At 36.3% G+C, this 19,674-nt stretch overlaps 1 protein-coding gene across 2 annotated transcripts in view; it reads left to right on the top strand.

Moving 5' to 3' along the window:
• Window positions 1-19,674, top strand: part of LOC123879208 (serine proteinase stubble-like) — a 51,677-nt gene that overhangs the window by 31,701 nt on the left and 302 nt on the right. The window contains exons 1-5 of one of the 2 annotated variants that reach the window (XM_045926815.1): window positions 11,069-11,247; window positions 12,528-12,639; window positions 17,020-17,179; window positions 18,259-18,352; window positions 19,369-19,536. In XM_045926815.1, the coding sequence (XP_045782771.1) occupies window positions 11,115-11,247; window positions 12,528-12,639; window positions 17,020-17,179; window positions 18,259-18,352; window positions 19,369-19,536 (667 nt within the window). In that variant the 5' untranslated portion in view covers window positions 11,069-11,114. Of the gene's footprint in view, window positions 1-11,068; window positions 11,248-12,527; window positions 12,640-17,019; window positions 17,180-18,258; window positions 18,353-19,368; window positions 19,537-19,674 lie in introns of those variants that run through there. The other variant, XM_045926814.1, reaches the window with a different exon arrangement.

Below are 19,674 nucleotides of genomic sequence, written 5' to 3'. Positions count from 1 at the left end.
GTACTATTGTACACCTTTTGTTTGTCCGTTTAACCCCCGACCCAAAAAGAGGGGTATTATAAGTTTGACGTGTGTATCTGTGTATCTGTCTATCTGTCTGTGGCATCGTTGCTCCTAAACTAATGAACCGATTTTAATTTTGCTGTTTTTTGTTTAAAAGGTGGCTTGACCGAGAGTGTTCTTAGCTATAATCCAAGAAAATCGGTTCAGCCGTTTGAAAGTTATCAGCTCTTTTCTAGTTACTCTACAACCGTTACTTGTCGGGGGTGTTATTTTAATTTACACTTGTTATTAGATTTGAAAGATGATAGGTGATATTTCATTACGTAAACTTACAAGTGTAAATTAAAAATTTATAACACCCCCGACGATCCAAAGTATTTGAGTTTTCCAAAACATCATTTTCAAATAAATAATTATGTATTTAGGCAACGTCCATCTTGACAGCTTGACATTTGTCAATTGACATAATATTATGAACCTAACGGTTATCTAACCTTCTTTTCTACAAGAAAACTAGAAAAGAGCTGATAACTCTTAAACGGCTGAACCAATTTTTTTAGATTATAGCTAAGAACACTCTCGATCAAGCCACCTTTCAAACAAAAAAAACTAAATTAAAATCGGTTCATTCGTTTAGGCGCTACGATGCCACAGACAGATACACAGATACACAGATACACAAATACACAGACACACAGATACACACGTCAAACTTATAACACCCCTCTTTTTGGGTCGGGGGTTAAAAACTAAAGCTACGAGGGTTCCAAACGCGCCCAAGTCTGAGAATAAAAGGATAACACTCTATCGACCATTCAATTTCCGGTCGCCGCTGACATAATACATTACCTACAAAAATTTGAATAAGTTGGTCAAACAACATCCACTTTCTACTGGCACATGACATAATACGTGTAGTGAGTTACTTAACACTTTGTATACATTGAGCGTGTAAACAGTCAATGTATGTCACTTGGTATGGGGACTGAATATTTAATCGGTTTTTGTGCTAATTAACTTCATTAATTGGGGTAAGTCATTGACTTTAAATTGCGTACTTTATGTAAAAGCAAAGAATGTACTTAAATAAGGTACTTTTGTGTATCTAGACAAAGTAGCGTCTAGTTGTAAATTTTTCATACAAAAAGCGATAACGTTTTTCTCCCTGCCCGACTAGCATGGGCAGTAGATTAAAAATATTTCCCCCGATTATATCCATTGATGTCATAGAAATCAGTGGATATAATCGGGGATATAATTTTTATCTACTGCCCATGCTAGCCGGGCTGTAATGTAAATGCAGTCCAATTTTTAACCCCCGACCCAAAAAGAGGGGTGTTATAAGTTTGACGTGTGTATCTGTGTATCTGTCTGTGGCATCGTAGCTCCTAAACTAATGAACCGATTTTAATTTAGTATTTTTTGTTTGAAAGGTGGCTTGATCGAGAGTGTACTTAGCTATAATCCAAGAAAATCGGTTCAGCCGTTTGAATGTTATCAGCTCTTTTCTAGTTACTATAACCTTCACTTGTCGGGGGTGTTATAAATTTTTAATTTACACTTGTTTGATATGTAGATATAATGAAGAACAGCTACGCTCTTACGTTTTAATTTTAAACAAATATTGCCTATGTTAAAAGTTACTAGCGTTTAAATATCCATATTTTTGACCTAAAAACTTTCTTGAGTATTTTTATTTATTTGTAATTTAACTAAACTAAAATACTAAAAAAATAAAACGTACGAGCCTAGATTTAGGTGTACTGAATCTTATGAAGCCACAATAGTCTAATTTTGTAAACGTTTTTTTATGATTACCTGAGTGAAGCCCAGGCGGCATTTTGTAAAGTGGTGATAATAAAAAAAAAAAAGAATACCCGGCTGAGTTTGTTGTGGGCTCTTCTCAGACTTGGGCGCGTTTGGAACCCTCGTAGCTTTAGTTTTAAGTTACGTAATTAATTATCACCACTATATCGTACAAGTTTAACAATTTCGACCATCAAAAGGAGTACAATTGTACCTACTTTGAATAAATGATTTTGACTTTGACTTTGGCGGTCAGCTTGAGATCATTTTGTATTGACTAATATATTGGCAATCATGATAGTCGGATGTGTAAGGAAGCGTTCACGTAATGGTGAGTGAGTCACAAGTTGCGACACTGAAGAAATCAGAGGATGCATACACTATGACCTAACCTACTTAGCCCGTAGTTCTAGTGTCAGGTTTTATTACGGAAACACATTTGGTCATGTCTCTGGTCTACTGGCTATAACTTGTCTGATTCAAATCATGAGGTTATCACCATTGCTGGCTCACTACTGAGCACGGGTACTCCTAGTATATAGAGATGATTCAAATTCAAATTATTTTTATTCCATTAAACTTTTACAAGTGCTTTTGAATCGTCAAAATAATCTACCACTGGTTCGGAATGCTGTTCCTACCGAGAAGAACCAGCAAGAAACTCGGCGGTTGCTCTTTTCAAATGTACAATTTACAATAATATGCCATACTGTATACAAGCAATTACAGCAATTAAATATTAAATATTATTATATTAATTATATTTAATATTATTATTATTATATGAAAGCTTTTTTGTTATTTGGATGAGTTGGTACTTGAGTCAAACCTTGGTCAAAAAGGTTCCGTACCTCAAAAGGAAAAACGGAATCCATATAGGATCACTTTGTTGTCCGCCCGTCCGTCGTGTCTGTCAAGAAAACCTATAGGGTACTTCCCGTTGACCTAGAATCATTAATTTGGCTGGTAGGCAGGTCTTAGCACAAGTAAAGGAATAAATCCGAGAACCGTGAATTTGTGGTTACATCACAGAAAAAAAATTACAATGTGTTTCAAATTTCAAAGTAAGATAACTATACCAAGTGGGGTTCTTATATAAAAGAGCTTTACCTGTATATTCTAAAAGAGATTTTAATTTATTTTTATTCATAATTTTTTTTCGGAAAAAATTGCCGAGTACGGAACCCTCAGTGCGCGTGTCTGACTCACACTTTGCAAGTTTTTTTATCAAATGTCAAAACTCTCGTATAGTAAGGGAGCTTGTGGACTTCGTCTGTGTTGGTGTTAGCTGGCGGGCGTGCTCTGCCTTTTTGGAGTGTTTTTTTTGTTAAAACTGACTGGAAAGCGCTCTAAGGGGGTGCCGTGCGTGTGTCGGCGGGCGCCGGCACAGACGGGGTCCATACTTGTATAGTTTAACTAACTTGTTACAAATAACTACAAACTTGACATTGGCTAATCTTTGTAAAGCCAGACGAGAGAGGAAAAGATTATTATTGAAAACTCTCAGGCATACAGATTTCCTCACGATGTTTCGTTCAACGTTAAGAAAGTGATATTTAATCCTGGCGTTCATTTCACCTGAAAATGAAACCCTAAAAAGGTACAATGCTGAACTAAAAGGACACTCATCTTTATAACAAAGTCCCCCCCCCCCCCCCCCTACCCTTAGCAGTGAAAGTACCGGATGCGTTATGTAAACGAACCGTATGCTTTTGTTGTTCCACTTTAATCCGATGAACGGCTTTTAACCGTTAAAATCCTTCACCTTGCTTTATTTTTACCCGACTGCGGCAAAGCCAAAAGGAAGGGTTATGATTTTAGCAGTCTATGCATGTATGTATGTTTGTAGCCAGATTCTGTGTGTTCCACCGTAGCGCCTAAGCTACTGGGCCGATTTTGATAAATGAGGTGTAAAATGATTCGTTGTAAAGGTCCGGGTGACATAGGCTATATTTTATACGAAAAAAAATTAAAAAACCTAAATACATACGGACAAAGTCGCGAGCATCATCTAGTCCATACTATCCATACTCCATACTAATATTATAAATGCGAAAGTGTGTCTGTCTGTCTATCTGTCTGTCTGTCTGCTACCTTTTCACGGTCCAACAGTTTAACCGATTCTGACGAAATTTGGTACAGAGTTGACTTATATTCCGGGGACGGACATAGGCTACTTTTTATCCCAGAAAATCAAAGAGTTCCCACGGGATTCCCAAAAACCCATCCGCTTAACCAATTTGTATGAAAGGTACCGAGGTCGCTTACGTCCCTGTTGTTGACATAGGCATTTTATCCCGGAAAACCAAACAGTTCCCACGGGATCTTCAAAAACCTACATCCACGCGGACGAAGTCGCGAGCAATCCTCTACATGTCAGGCAAAATGAGGTAATAATAAGAATTTATTATTACCTCATTTTATTGCAAGAATCAAGTGCCTAGGTACAAATCATAAATCACTTAGATTCCGAAATCTTGTAATAGTACCCACGATACATCATACATACAGCTCATCAAGACAATCATAATTAAGTGCGAACATTACAATAATAACATGGGTTCCGTAGCAAAATTTGCTACTATAATAAAAATGCATCGTGATCTACTCAATTCAATTTATATTTCTGCCTATCTGACTTTTATCTATCTATCTGACTATCTGACTTCGTCCATTTTAATTTTTTAACAATCCTGTGGGAACTCTTCAATTTTACAGAATATAAAGTAGCCTATGTCACCCTCTATGCCCATACAAAAAATCACGTCAATCCGTTGCGTCATTGGGACATAATTGAAAGACAAACCGACAAGCCAATAGACCAACAAACGAACACACTTTTGCATTTATAATATGGGTAGTGAGGTAGTGACAACTTTTGTAATGAGACTAGCTATGCCCGCGACATTGTCCGCATAGACTACACAAATTCCAACCCCCAATTTTACCCCCTTAGGGGTTGAATTTGGAAAAATCTTGTCTTAGCAGCTATCTACGTCATAATAGCTATCTGCATGCAGCCTGATCCGTTAAATAGTTTCAGCTGTTCGTTAGTAGATCAGTCAGTTAGTTAGTCAGTCAGTCAGTCAGTCAGTCAGCTTTTCCTTTTATGTATTTAGATTTATATAGAGTTTCATACAGGGGCGCCGACTCCGTGGGTGCTCGGGTGCTCCAGCACCCACGAGAGGTAAATAGTGGGTGCCGAGCACCCACGACTAAAAATATCTTAAATAATTCTCATCTTTTAACAAACGCGATCTAAATAATATACTTACCATATCTAAATAATTTTATATCAAAGTTAAAGACTTTTAATGAGATAAATGACGCGCAATTTTATTTATTTTGAATTGAATGTTTTAAAACAAAAGTATGTGTACAGTACTGAAATAAATAAAAAAATATCAGTAGCTAGGTCTGTCATTAAAAGCTGGAGCACCCACGGGAATTTTAAAAACCCGGCGCCCCTGGTTTCATATCACAACAGCACTAAAGAAGTTTTCACTTTATTACAGCTGTGGTATGAAAAAAGGTTTCCTTTGTCATTTACCCACGGATCTCTGAAAATATAAAATTTTAGAACCGTCCCCGGTTGCCATATAATATATGGTTACGCAAATACCTACTTTATCGTATAATTTCACGCTAGTTTACCATTGGGCTCAGTGCTATGGGTTTCCTTGGGTTTAACAATATGTTTGTGTATGTCGAAGATAATATTACCTACACTGAAACCACCTATTTACCTTTCCTGAACCTTGAATTATTAGGAATACTGCTACTACAGGAAACTGCACCTTTATTCAGATACTAGCTGATGCCTGCGACTTCATTCGCATGGATGAAGGTTTTTTAAAAATCCCGTGGGAACTCTTTGATTTTCCGCGATAAAAAGTAGCCTAGGTGCTTATCCAGGGTATAATCTATCGCCATTCTAAATTTCAGCTCAATCCGTTCAGTAGTTTTTGCGTGAAGGAGTAACAAACATACACACACACACACACACACATACACACACACATACTCACAAACTTTCGCCTTTATAATATTAGTGTGAAATGTGAAGTGTGATGTGATACAAGATAGCGCTTGACAGCAATCTCACCTGGTGGTAAGTGGTAATGCAGTCTAAGATGGAAGCGGGCTAACCTGGAAGGGGTATGGCAGTTTTCATTAAACCCATGACTCCTTTAGTTTCTACACGGCATCGTACCGGAACGCTTATACGCTTGGCGGCACGGCTTTGCCGGTAGGCTGGTAACTAGCCACGCCCGAAGAACGGATAGGTCAGCTTGTACTAGTTACAATAAGTCAAGACTCTACCATGCCACGCACCGGTTCGGAATGCAGATTGAACTAATGCGTTGCTGCATTTTTTTTTGTTTTTTTACTAAAAACTATCAGTTGTTCCTGAAAAAATTGTTTTGCTTACGTTTAATATTTTCGTGTAAATAACTTATAATGAGTCTTGGTTACTCGAAATTACTTTTATTTATTTATTACATGATACCTACGCACCTAGGTTCACGTGGATTTAACAGGGCTCTCTCCGTCGCTCGCTTCATACAATCGTAGTTCCAATTTCATTTGAATATTAAGCAACCAAAGTCCATGAAATTTTGCAGACATATTTTAGAAACTAATATCTGTGTCTGTGGTGTTTTAGATTTTTCTAAAAATATGTAGTTTCAAAATTACAGGGGCTCAAAGATTTGTATGTAAATTTTTAAGACCACGTAACTTTGAAACCGAATATTTTAACAGAAATCTGGAAAACCACAGACATAGATAGATATTAGTTTCTAGAATATGTCTGCAAAATTTCATGGACCTTGGTTGCTTAATATTCAAATGAAATTGGAACTACGTTTGTATGAAGCGAGTGACGGAGAGACCCCTCTTAAGTTTTTTAAAATTACATTTGAAATCTGATTATCCGGGATAAAAAGTTATTTATGTCCCTCTCTAGGATGCAAGCCATGTATAACTAATATTTTAGAGGCGAAAGTTTATGTGTATGTATGTGTGTATGTTTGTTACTCCTTTACGTAAAAACTACTGGACGGATTTGGCTGAAAAATGGATAGATTATTCCCTGGATTAACACATTACACACTTTTTATTCGGGAAAATTAATGAGTTCTTACAGGATTCTTTAAAAAGCGGGCAAAGTCGCGGGCATCATCTATACTAATATTATAAAGAGGAAACCTTTGTATTTTTGTATGTTTGTATTGAATAGGCTCAAAAACTACTGGACCGATTTCAAAACTTCTTTTACCATTACTTAGAGGGATTCTTCCGAATCCGTATAGTCAAAACTACTTATACTTAAATCGGTTTAAAGGTCACTTATATTATATCCCGGAAAATAGATAGGATTTTTCGTGGTAATGTCCACCCGTGCGAAGCCGGGGCGGGTCGCTAGTTTAGTAATATGTATATATTTGGATTAACAGTCATATTATTATAACCTATAAATATTCGCTTTCTTCCGTCACTTACCTCGTGCTATAAGTTAACCGCGGGAACCGCAAACCGAGAAAGTTCAAGTTTGCATCTTTCACCTTCCTTGTAAGTAATTATGAGCTCGCTTTAATTAAAAGTCAACTACCAGATACACCTAATTTCAATCTATTTTACTTACAAGATAAAGTTGAAAACTAAAACCCGACTGCGATCGTCTTAATAAACCCTGAAATTATTATAGTTAATTTTTTTTCTGTCGCTTGGTATATTTTAATGTTGTAGTACATTTATATTTATGAACTCTGAATTTTCTCTTCTTTCATTGAAATGTACACGAAAAATTTAATTCACTAAATCACATATAGATGGCGCAGACTGTTATTAACTTGCAGAGATCTACATAAAGGTGTTGGTTTATTTTGTAGGATAGTACGGAACCCTTTGTGCGCAAGTCCGACTCGCACTTGCCCGGTTTTTTTTTTTCATATTGTTCTCGACTCTGTCTGCCAATCCACACTTGGCATACAAAGTAGCCTCCTTATTCTGAGGACCAAGCACTTATACGACCATAGCGCTCACCCCTTCACCAGGGGAAAGAGAGGGGTAGCGCTTGACAGCAATCTCACCTGGTGGTAAGTGGTAATGCAGTCTAAGATGGAAGCGGGCTAACCTGGAAGGGGTATGGCAGTTTTCATTAAACCCATACTCCTTTGGTTTCTACACGGCATCGTACCGGAACGCTTATACGCTTGGCGGCACGGCTTTGCCGGTAGGCTGGTAACTAGCCACGCCCGAAGAACGGATAGGTCAGCTTGTACTAGTTACAATAAGTCAAGACTCTACCATGCCACGCACCGGTTCGGAATGCAGATTGAACTAATGCGTTGCTGCATTTTTTTTTGTTTTTTTACTAAAAACTATCAGTTGTTCCTGAAAAAATTGTTTTGATTTCGTTTAATATTTTCGTGTAAATGACTTATAATGAGTCTTGGTTACTCGAAATTACTTTTTTTTATTTTAAGTTACGCGGTCTTAAAAATTCACATACAAATCTTTGAGCCCCTGTAATTTTAAAACTACATATTTTTAGAAAAATCTAAAACAACACAGGCACAGACATTAGTTTCTAGAATGTGTCTGCAAAATTTCATGGACTTTGGTTGCTTAATATTCAAATGAAATTGGAACTACGATTGTATGGAGTAAGTGACGGAGAGAGCCTTGTTAATGTGGATATCACATGATACAAAAGTATGACCCAAAATCAAATCGATTATAGTTAATCATATTTTATTATTTACCTTTAACATGCAATTGACCGTAGAAAGTAGGAAACAAACAGTCGAACTTGCATTTTAGAGGCCGGAGCGAATCGTAGCTATTAGATTTACCTACTGTTAGATGTTATGCAAGTTTTTGTCTAAAAACGTGAATGTACAATCACCACAACACCAAACGAAGTTAAAAAGATCGTAAAATTAATAACCTGTCTTAGAATTTAGGAACCATCTTGGAATTTAAGAATAAGTACCTTAAAATTATGAGACAAGTGTACATTAAAAATTTATAACACCCCCGACAAGTGAAGGTTACAGTAGGTAACAGCTAGAAAAGAGCTGATAACTTTCAAACGGCTGAACCGATTTTCTTGAATTATGGCTAAGAACACTCTCGATCAAGCCACCTTTCAAACAAAAAAAACTAAATTAAAATCGGTTCATTAGTTTAGGAGCTACGATGCCACAGACAGATACACAGATACATACGTCAAACTTATAACACCCCTCTTTTTTGGTCGGGGGTTAAAAAGAGCAGCATCAGTGATGAGAAGAATCCGCGGTAGTTCTAACGGTATTCTGAAGACATTGTCTGAAAAACTAGATAATCCATTTATGAGACACTGGGTTGGTTTGCACATGCACTCTTAGTGTCTCATGGGTGGGTATCTAGTCAATTAAAATATAATATAATAAATAAACAACCTAGTTATTAACATAGTCGTAAGCAATTGTTTGTATTACTAACAAAATGGATGTAATATCTGTAATAGAGATTATTATTATTAAAATTTAAGTGACCTTAAAATATATGAGACCTTAAAAAATAACCACTGCCTTATTTTGATGAAGATTTTTTGTCCGCAAAGGAAGCGGCGGAACGTAAGAGAGAAATTTTGATGGTCACTTACTCCATACAATCGTAGTCCCAATTTCATTTGAATATTAAGCAACCAAAGGCCATGAAATTTTGCTGACATATTCTAGAAACTAATGTCTGTGCCTGTGGTGTTTTAGATTTCTCTAAAACTATGTAGTTTTAAAATTACAGGGGCTCAAAGATTTGTATATGAATTTTTAAGACCGCATAACTTTGAAACCGAATATTTTAACAGAAATCTGGAAAACCACAGACATAGATATTAGTTCCCGGACCGTTTCTACAAAATTCCATTGAGTATGACTGGTTTAGTATTCAAATGAGAGACGAACTACGTTTGTATGGAGCGAGTGACGGTGAGACGCCTCTTAAGCAATAGGCCATCACTGCTGTGTTATACTTTCAACCATTTAACCGACTTACAACCGATCGCCTGCATAACCAGTAATAAAATATGCTAACAGAAAAACTGGTTATCATACTTCCGTAATGCAAGCCGAAATGCATTGAGTAATATGTACACTATAACATGTTTCCTTTAACTTACGCACAAATGTTATGTAATTACTGATTACAGTTTCAATATTATATTCAGTGCTGTTTTATTTTATTCGTGAAACGGACGTGAAATAAGGATTATCCAGTATAATCCACATATTATCACACAAGTGAAATAATTTTCCGGAATTAATCGGACAAAAGTTAGAGTTAAACCAAAAAAATCAACTATGAACTTCAACCTATTTGTAAATAATAACGTGTCAGTATAATCCACTTATTATCACACAAGTGAAATAATTTTCCGGAATTAATCGGACAAAAGTTAGAGTTAAACCAAAAAACAACAACTAGGAACTTCAACCTATTTGTAAATGTATAATATGTGTCAGTATAATCCACTTATTATCACACAAGTGAAATAATTTTCCGGAATTAATCGGACAAAAGTTAGAGTTAAACCAAAAAAAAACAACTAGGAACTTCAACCTATTTGTAAATGTATAATATGTGTCAGTATAATCCAATTATTATAACACAAGTGAAATAATTTTTAAATTAGACAAAAGTTAGAGTTAAACCAAAAAAAATCAACTAGGAACTTCAACCTATTTGTAAATGTAATAATACCTATGTGTCAGTATAATCCAGTTATGATAACACAAGTGAAATATTTTTTAAATCGGACAAAAGTTAGAGTTTAAGCCAAAAAATAGTTTATCAGGTTTGAATGGGTGTGAAATTGACGAATAGTGTTGCAAAATTAAGTATTTGAACAATTTCATGAAAAAACTTAACAAGGAATTAAGCGTTTGAACTAAGTATCTATAAGAAAACAGGTCAAATGTGAGTCAGATTCGCTCCGAAGGGTTCCGTACCGTCCGTACAAGATATACCTAACACCTTTATCTAGAAATCTGCAAGTTAATAACGATCTGCGCCATCTATATATGATTTAGTGAAATAATTTTTTCGTCACAACATTTTAATATTTTTTTTGTATGATATAACCACAAATTCACGGTTTCGGATTTATTCCTAGACAGACAGAAAGACAGACAGACAGACAGAAAAGTTTTTAATTGAAAGTATTTTTTTATTATATTTTTTTTGGTTGTGGATAAGTGTAAATTAACAGTTCCGTAGAATACAGCGTTATAATGAAAATTATATAAATCAAAATGATTATAAAGTGTTATTTGGTGTTAGTTGTATATTTAATTCTCCCAATGAACATTAGTGCTGTAAAACATTATGACATACGAGCACCAAAACTGAGGATTAAAGCAAAGGAAAAGAAAGAAACTCTACAAGGTACTCTTCTCTACCTTTTTTACCCGACTGCGGCTAAGCCAAAAGGAAGGGTTATGATTTTAGCGGTCTATGTATGTATGTTTGTATGTATGCGTGTGTGTATATGTGTATGTTGGTATCCAGATTCTGTCTTCCACCGTAGCGTCTAAACTACTGGGCCGATTTTGATGAATGAGGATTGAGGTGTCAATCGATTCGTCGTCGTAAAGGTCCGGGTGACATAGGCTATATTTTATACCAAAAAAATTGACATAACATATGTTACATGAAAAAAGTGGGGGTCTCCAAAATTTTTTTTTGCTATTGTATCGAGTGGGGTGTCAAATGAAAGAGGGAAAATTCTGAGTTTATAAACATTAAAATATACCAAGCGACAGAAAAACAATTTTACTTATAATATTTAGCGTTTATTAAGACGATCGCAGTCGGGTTTTAGTTTTCAACTTTATCTTGTTTTTCTAAAATGTTACAAAAAAACCGGCCAAGTGCGAGTCAGATTCGCGCACTTTCAATTAGAAAATTCAATTATCGTACGAAAGATTGCAGGGCAGCTAACCATTTTAAATATCGTACAAGTGTAAATTAAAAATTTATAACAAGTGAAGGTTACAGTAACTAGAAAAGAGCTGATAACTTTCAAACGGCTGAACCGATTTACTTGGATTATAGCTAAGAACTAGACTTGCAACGAATATTCGGTTACTATTCGGTATTCGGCCTATTCGGCTGGTTTTATTATATTCGGCCGGATACCGAATATCTACATATTATTCGGCCGAATACCGAATACTTAAATAATATATTTTGTCATAGAGAAATAATTGGTAAAATGAAAAATTAAAATCGATTGATTACGTATATATTCATATTTTTATTTCTGTTATAATCATTTAAGTAGTCATTGGTGCATAACACAGGTACATAATCATCTTCTGAATTGGAAAAATGGAGGATTCTATGTATTTGAATAATTATTGTGGTAATCAAAATTTAGAAGGGTAAGGTTCTCATTTCTTTTATAATCATTTATTAAGTAGTCATTGGTACATAAATCAGGTACATAATTTAATCCAATTTAATAAAAAAATCCAGCCGAATACTTTTGCCGAATATTCGGCTATTCGGTCAGGGGCCTCGCCGAATATTCGGTATTCGGTATACTGCCGAATATACTATTCGTTGCAAGTCTACTAAGAACACTTAACAAGTACGGAACCCTAAAAATTAGTAGGTTTACTTTATTTTAAAGCCGTTTGATAATCAATTTTGTGTTTTTGCAGGTTGCGGCGTGGCCGTGGGCAAGCAGACCGCCCAGCGCAGAATAGTGGGTGGAGACGACGCAGGCTTCGGCACCTTTCCCTGGCAAGCCTACATCAGGATCGGCTCCTCCAGGTTATATACCTAGTGTATTTACATAGACACAACATGCCCCGCCTTAAAAAAAGTTAAACATGCCCCCGCCTCAAAAGGAACTTCTTCCAAGATATCGGACTTTCTTTATCGCGAACCGCAAATGGTAATCATATCAGAAAAGCCTTAAGTGCCTAAAAAGCTGCACTCGCCTATTTAGTGTGAGTTGATAATGCGGGCTTCTATACCTTTCCCTGGCATTCCTATATTGGGATCGGCTACTCCAGGTACCGAGTGTAGTTTAAAAAGCTCATTATGCCCCCGCCCTTAAGAGGGGTCTCTCCGTCAGTCGCTTCATACAAATGTAGTTCCAATTTCATTTGAATATTAAGCAACCGAAGTCAATAAAATTTTGCAGACATATTCTAGAAACTAATATCTGTGTCTGTGGTGTTTTAGATTTTTCTAAAAATATATAGTTTTAAAATGACAGGGGCTCAAAGATTTGTATGTGAATTTTTAAGACCGCGTAACTTTGAAACCGAATATATTAACAGAAATCTGGAAAACCACAGACATAGATATTAGTTTCTAGAATATGTCTGCAAAATTTCATGGACTTTGGTTGCTTAATATTCAAATGAAATTGGAACTACATTTGTATGAAGCGAGTGACGGAGAGACCCCTCTTAATAGCTAAACACAACATGCCCCCTCCTTGAAAAAGCTCACTATGCCCTTGCCCTTAAAAGGTCCTTCTTCCAAGATATCACCATCACTGTCACCAAAAGTGGTTGTATAAATACATTTAGTGTATAGTATATTTGAAAGGCTGTATGTAGACGTAATTATATTATGCCTAGTATATTATTATAAACACCACGACTTTTTAATTCCTAATACATAATAATACACTAATTATGACACAAAAACTAATATTCTAATATTTATTATTTATTTTTACACATTACTATAGATTATATCTCAGCAGTTTAATATTTTTATTCAAAGTTATTTACTAATATTTTATTAAACAACGCATAACATTATTATGTTCAGTTATAAATTTTATTGAAATAACTACATATTTTATGATATGAAATTACAATCTTAACTTTTACAATTATTTCTATAAATAATACATTTTTTGAATTAAATTGGCTTAAATACAGCAAGTAGCTGAGTATGCGTTGTTTAAATTTTTCGGCCAAATTAGTAGGATTTTTTTTAAATATTGAAATGCTTATAAGAAATAAATTGAGGTATACCTAGATCAAAAAATAAAAATTCCAAAAATTCCACAGATGACACAGATAGTTCATCTATGCATAATTTTTCATTTGTTTTACTTTTTTCGGAATCTACACAATAAAACCTTTCATTTGATACCAATGTTGGGGCATTATTCACAAAAATCCTATTATTTTGGTGGAAAACTCCAATCTTAACACAACTAATATTGAAATTAATATATTAACTTTACAGATGCAACATGCTTATGTCCATTTTCGAGCTTATCGGTTGGAAGCAGTGTTGGATAGAGAGGTAAATGTGCGAAAGAGACAGATGTAGCACGGTGTAGATTATAACAAATTCGTAGAGTAGGTAACTCTATGGTATTGTAATTAGTAATTGATAGTAATTAGTGTACAGACGCTGGCAACTATTATCGGTTTTGGTAGTAATTTGATACCAAAATTCTTTTTGGCTATGGTTTACTCTATTTAAATGTATTTTTGCATCAATGTTTATTTCAGCTGTGTCTATACTTTCTTCTCTTTATTCTAACTATCTCAAAATAAAAACATTGAAAAACTACAAACAATTTTTTTATTCACAGAATTATAGAACAAAAAAGAAATAGTGCATTACATTACATAACATTAGAAGTACTTCTCTTTTTTATTAAGTCCATAAGTTTTTTCCATGGAAGTAGCAAAAACTCATCTTATTACATTCTGGCTTAACTTTACAGAATAATAAGTATTTATGTGAAATAAATAAAATTTATTCTTCTTTATAAAAAAAACAATTCTTACTTTTTTTAAGTGGGTTCCTATCTAGATAATAATATAGTGTTTCGGACTTCAGTAGACACTTTCGCACATTCCTCTTCATGAAAATTCTTTTATTATTTCGATAAAGCTTGTAAATAATATAAATGTACCTAAATCTAAACTTGCATGACTTTATTTTGTAAAGTATTGTTCTCTTTACTTTGTAAATATATAAAATTGTACTTTGTTTTCTTAGGCGCATCACAAACCTTATATATAGAGTGGAGACTTTTAGAACTTGCATGGCTTTATTTTGTTAAGTGTTACTTTTACTTTGTAAATAAGTAAGCTAAGGTTAGGAGTTAGGACCGACGCGACGTGTAGACCAAAAAAATAATGAGTCTCGTAGCGTGGTAACCGTGGAAGATAATAGGATTTAATAATTTGTTTATAACTCCAATGTGACAACCCTACAATCAGCTGATCGCGCAAAATGAATTCATGAAAACTCGAAGACACGCACTGAGGGTTCCGTACTCGGGTAATTTTCCGACATTTTGCACGATAAATCAAAAACTATCATGCATAAAAATAAATAAAAATCTGTTTTAAAATATACAGGTAAAGCCCTTTCATATGACATCCCACTTGGTATAGTTACCTATCTTAAAAGTGTTTTTTTCTCTCATTAACCATGTTAATCATGACTAGAGACTAATATTCCCCTTTCCCCTCCTACTAAGCGTAAAGCTTGTACTAGGGGTAGGTACGACAATAGTGTAACGCGTGGGGTTTGAAACGCCGATTTTTCGAAATTCAGTCATGTCCTCAGGGCTCTCTCCATCCATACAATCGTAGCCCCAATTTCATTTGAATATTAAGCAAGCAAAGTCCATGAAATTTTGCAGACATATTCTAGAAATTAATATCTGTGTCTGTGGTGTTTTAGATTTTTCTAAAAATATGTAGTTTTAAAATTACAGGGGCTCCAATATTTGTATGTGAATTTTTAAGACCGCGTAAATTTGAAACCGAATATTTTAACGGAAATCTGGAAAACCACAGGCATAGTTCCTGGAACGTTTCTACGAAATTCCATTGAGTATGATTGGTTAGTATTCCTATGAGAGACGAACTACGTTTGTATGGAGCGAGTGACGGAGAGACCCCTCTTAACCGTTGAGCTATTGCGGCTCATTGTAAGATTATTACACATATAACAATAACGAGACAATTTTCTATTACACCACACACAGCAATGCCTATTATATGCTAACTGGTAGCCTAGATTATATTTGTGCAACGCACGCTTGCATGTAAGAATTCTTTGTAATGCCCAATTGTTTTTATGGTTTACTCGTACTTAGCTTTAACAGGATTTGTAATAAGTACCTACTTCAAAAGCGGCCCGAAAAATAAAAACAAAAATATTAGGTTGACCTTATATAAAATTAGCCTTTAGACTTATTGCTTAGGTGTTAAGGGGCAAGCGACGAGTCTGCCCGTGAAATTCAAATTTCATTTGATTTTCCGCAATTTGTAAAGTAATAAGACAAAGTAGACTTATGGCATTCTAATTAAGTTTAAGAAATTAGCTCTAGTATCGACTAATTTGTGAGTTATAGCCGATACTAGAGCTAATTTCTCAAACTGGACCCTTTCAAGTAAAGGTTTTTATATAAACCTGTGAGGATGATACTGCTATTGGTGCTATTAAAGTGCCATAAGCCTACTTTGTCGTATTAGTTTACAAATTGCGAAAAACCAAATTCATCAAAATCGGTTTAGTAGTTAAGAGTCTAAATGTGACACTGTGATGTGCAAACAAAGACGCATTTACATTTGTAATTTTTGTGAGTGAAAAAACTAACATTTTACAGGTTTATTAATTTACTATTGCATGTCTCACGGCTTTGCTTACGTGGAACTAGATACACTGTACACAATCTTGGTCAGGGCGCCATATATTAGGGTTCCGTACCTCAAAAGGAAAAACGGAACCCTTATAGAATCACTTTGTTGTCGTATGTCTGTCTGTCCGTCCGTCCGTCCATCCGTTCGTCCGTCGTGTTTGTCAAAAAAACCTATAGGGTACTTCCCGCTGACCTAGAATCATGCAATTTAGCAGGTAGATAGGTCTTATAGCACAACTACAGGAATAAATCTGAAAACCGCGAATTTGTGGTCACATCATTTAAAAAAAAATGTGTTTCAATTTTCAAAGTAAGATAACTATACCAAGTGGGGCATCATATGAAAGGGCTTTACCTGTACATTCTAAAACAGATCTAATTATCTTTATGCGTAATAGTTTTTGATCTATCGTGCAAAATGTTGGAAAAAATACCCGAGTACGGAACCCTCAGTGCGCGGGTCTGACTCGCACTTCGGCCATCTTATAACATTACGTCCTCAAACATTCCAGATGTGGAGGATCTTTGATATCACGTCGTCACGTGGTCACGGCGGGTCACTGCGTCGCACGCGCACAGCCTCGCCACGTGCGCGTTACGCTGGGCGACTACGTCATCAACTCGGCCGCTGAGCCTCTACCGGCTTACACCTTCGGCGTTAGGAATATCAAAGTACGTATAGCATCTCATACAAGGACTAGAGAACGCTCTGAAGGAGCTGTGCTAAAAAACCTTTCCACGAACAAACCAGATGTCGCTACACTATCTTGAATCACGCTAACAGACTTCTCTCATAGTACAAGTTCCAAGTTACAAAGATTTGACTAGCTTACACCTTCAGCGTTAGGACTATCAAAGAATGTATATCATCTGTGACGATCTTCGCATACAAGCACTAGGGAACGCTCTGAAGGAGCTGTGGTAAAAAACCTTTCCACGAACAAACCAGATGTCGCTACACTATCTAGAATCACGCTAACAGACTTCTCTCACAGTACAAGTTCCCAGTTACAAAGATTTGACTAGCTTACACCTTCAGCGTTAGGACTACCAAAGTACATATAATATCATCTGTGACGATCTTTGCATACAAGCACTAGGTAGGTAGGATACTCTTTAAACCATACAGGAAGGAGCTGCGATAAAAAAACCTTTCCACGAACAAACAGATGTCGCTACACGATCCTGAATCACGCTAACAGAGTTTTCGCTAACAGAGTTTTCTCTACGGAGTGCCATGTACATGTTCCAAGTTACAAAGATTTGACTAGCTTACACCTTCGGCGTACGGCGTAAGGACTATCAGAGTACGTACATAATGAGTGATATCACGACGTCACGTGATCACGGTGACATCATATTCGTATCGCGCTGGGGTACTAGTGGCGTAATTCTTTCTAGTTATAACTATCAAAGTACGTATCTGCATAACGTGGGATAACATAAGGTCCAGTGTCTCCACTCTCCACTAACTAGCTCTAGATTCGAAAGATTTTTAATATATCGCATGTTGCAACAAAGTAACTTACAACGAAACTAGATGTCGCTACACGATTTTCAATCACGCTTACAGAATTTTTCCAGACCATACCCCGTATTTTTGTATGAAAAACGATACAAACTAAATTATTTTTACCGATTTACTTAAATTACGTGGATTTACGCAGATTAAGTAGAATTTACGTGGATAAAAGAACTATGAAACTCAGTGTTTGTTACCAATTGACGTAGTTGTGATTTCTCGTTTGCAGGTGCATCCTCTGTTCAAATTCACGCCTCAAGCTGACCGCTTCGACGTGGCCGTGCTCACGCTCGACAGAAACGTCCACTACATGCCGCATATAGGTAAATACACGTGTATTATTTTTAACTTTTGTTAACTAGATGGCGCTAGTAGAATTCTGAATCGCGCTTGACTCTCACATTTTTGACGACTGGGAGGTCCTGGATTCAGGGGTTTGGAATATTATTATTTCTAAATTTCTGATTTGGTCTGGTGGTGGGCTTCGACCGTGATTAGTTACCACCCTACCGGCAAAGACAAGCGATTTAGCGTTCCGGTACGATGCCGTGTAGAAACCAAAAGGGGTTTAATAAAAACTGCCATACCCCTTCCAGGTTACCTCGCTTCCATCTTAGACTGCATTATCACTTACCAGCAGGTGAGATTGCAGTCAAGGGCTAATTTGTATCTAAATAAAAAAATCTTCATGGATTTTATCATAATACTAGCTGATGCCCGCAGCTTCGCCCGCGTGGATTGGTCAGATCCCCTGCAGCATCAGGATTGAGGAGTTGGAATCCAAATTTTTTATGAAACAATGTCGCAAAGTTCTTCTATCGATTAAAAAAAAAATTACGCAAATCGGTTCAGAAATCTCAGAGATTTCGGTGTACATAGGTAGAAAAACACAACTCCCTTTTTGAAAGTCGGTTAAAAAAGTAGCCTATGTTACACCCTGGTCAATCCTCTACTTGTCTGTGAAAATCCCGTCAAAATCGGTTCCGCCGTTCCAAAGATTAGCCTTTTCAAACAGACAGACAGACAGACAGACAGACAGACGGACGGACGGACGGACGGACGGACGGACGGACGGACGGACGGACGGACGGACGGACGGACGGACGGACGGACAGACAGACAGACAGACAGACAGACAAAAATTTTAAAAACGTGTGATTCAGTTAAGGTATCGTTCAAATAACCCTATGAGCTTAATATGAGGTAGTTATTTCGAAATTACAGACAGACACTCCAATTTTATTTATTAGTTAGTATAGATGTGTTCATTCTTTTACTCAGGGCAATCGACATTTTCGGACCATGCTTCCATGTTATATCATAAATTTTTAAATTCCAGCACCAATCTGCCTACCAGAGCGAGGATCTGACTATCTGGGGCAGTACGGCTGGGCGGCCGGCTGGGGAGCCCTCAGCCCCGGCTCAAGGCTTCGCCCGCGGACTCTGCAGGCCGTCGACGTGCCAGTGCTCGACAACCGAGTGTGCGAGCGCTGGCACAGAGCTAATGGTGAGTGTCTACATCCGCCATGACTCTGACTCCTGGTGCACTTCCACTCACCAGCAAAATTTCAAAAACTGATGTACAAATAAATACACACATTTTGCAGCTAATCACTTTTAGAAACGATATGATGAGATAGGAAGG

This window comes from Maniola jurtina, chromosome 27 (genome assembly GCF_905333055.1).
Source record: "Maniola jurtina chromosome 27, ilManJurt1.1, whole genome shotgun sequence".
NCBI classification, from domain to species: domain Eukaryota; kingdom Metazoa; phylum Arthropoda; class Insecta; order Lepidoptera; family Nymphalidae; genus Maniola; species Maniola jurtina.
This window is presented reverse-complemented; position numbering and strand designations above follow the sequence as displayed.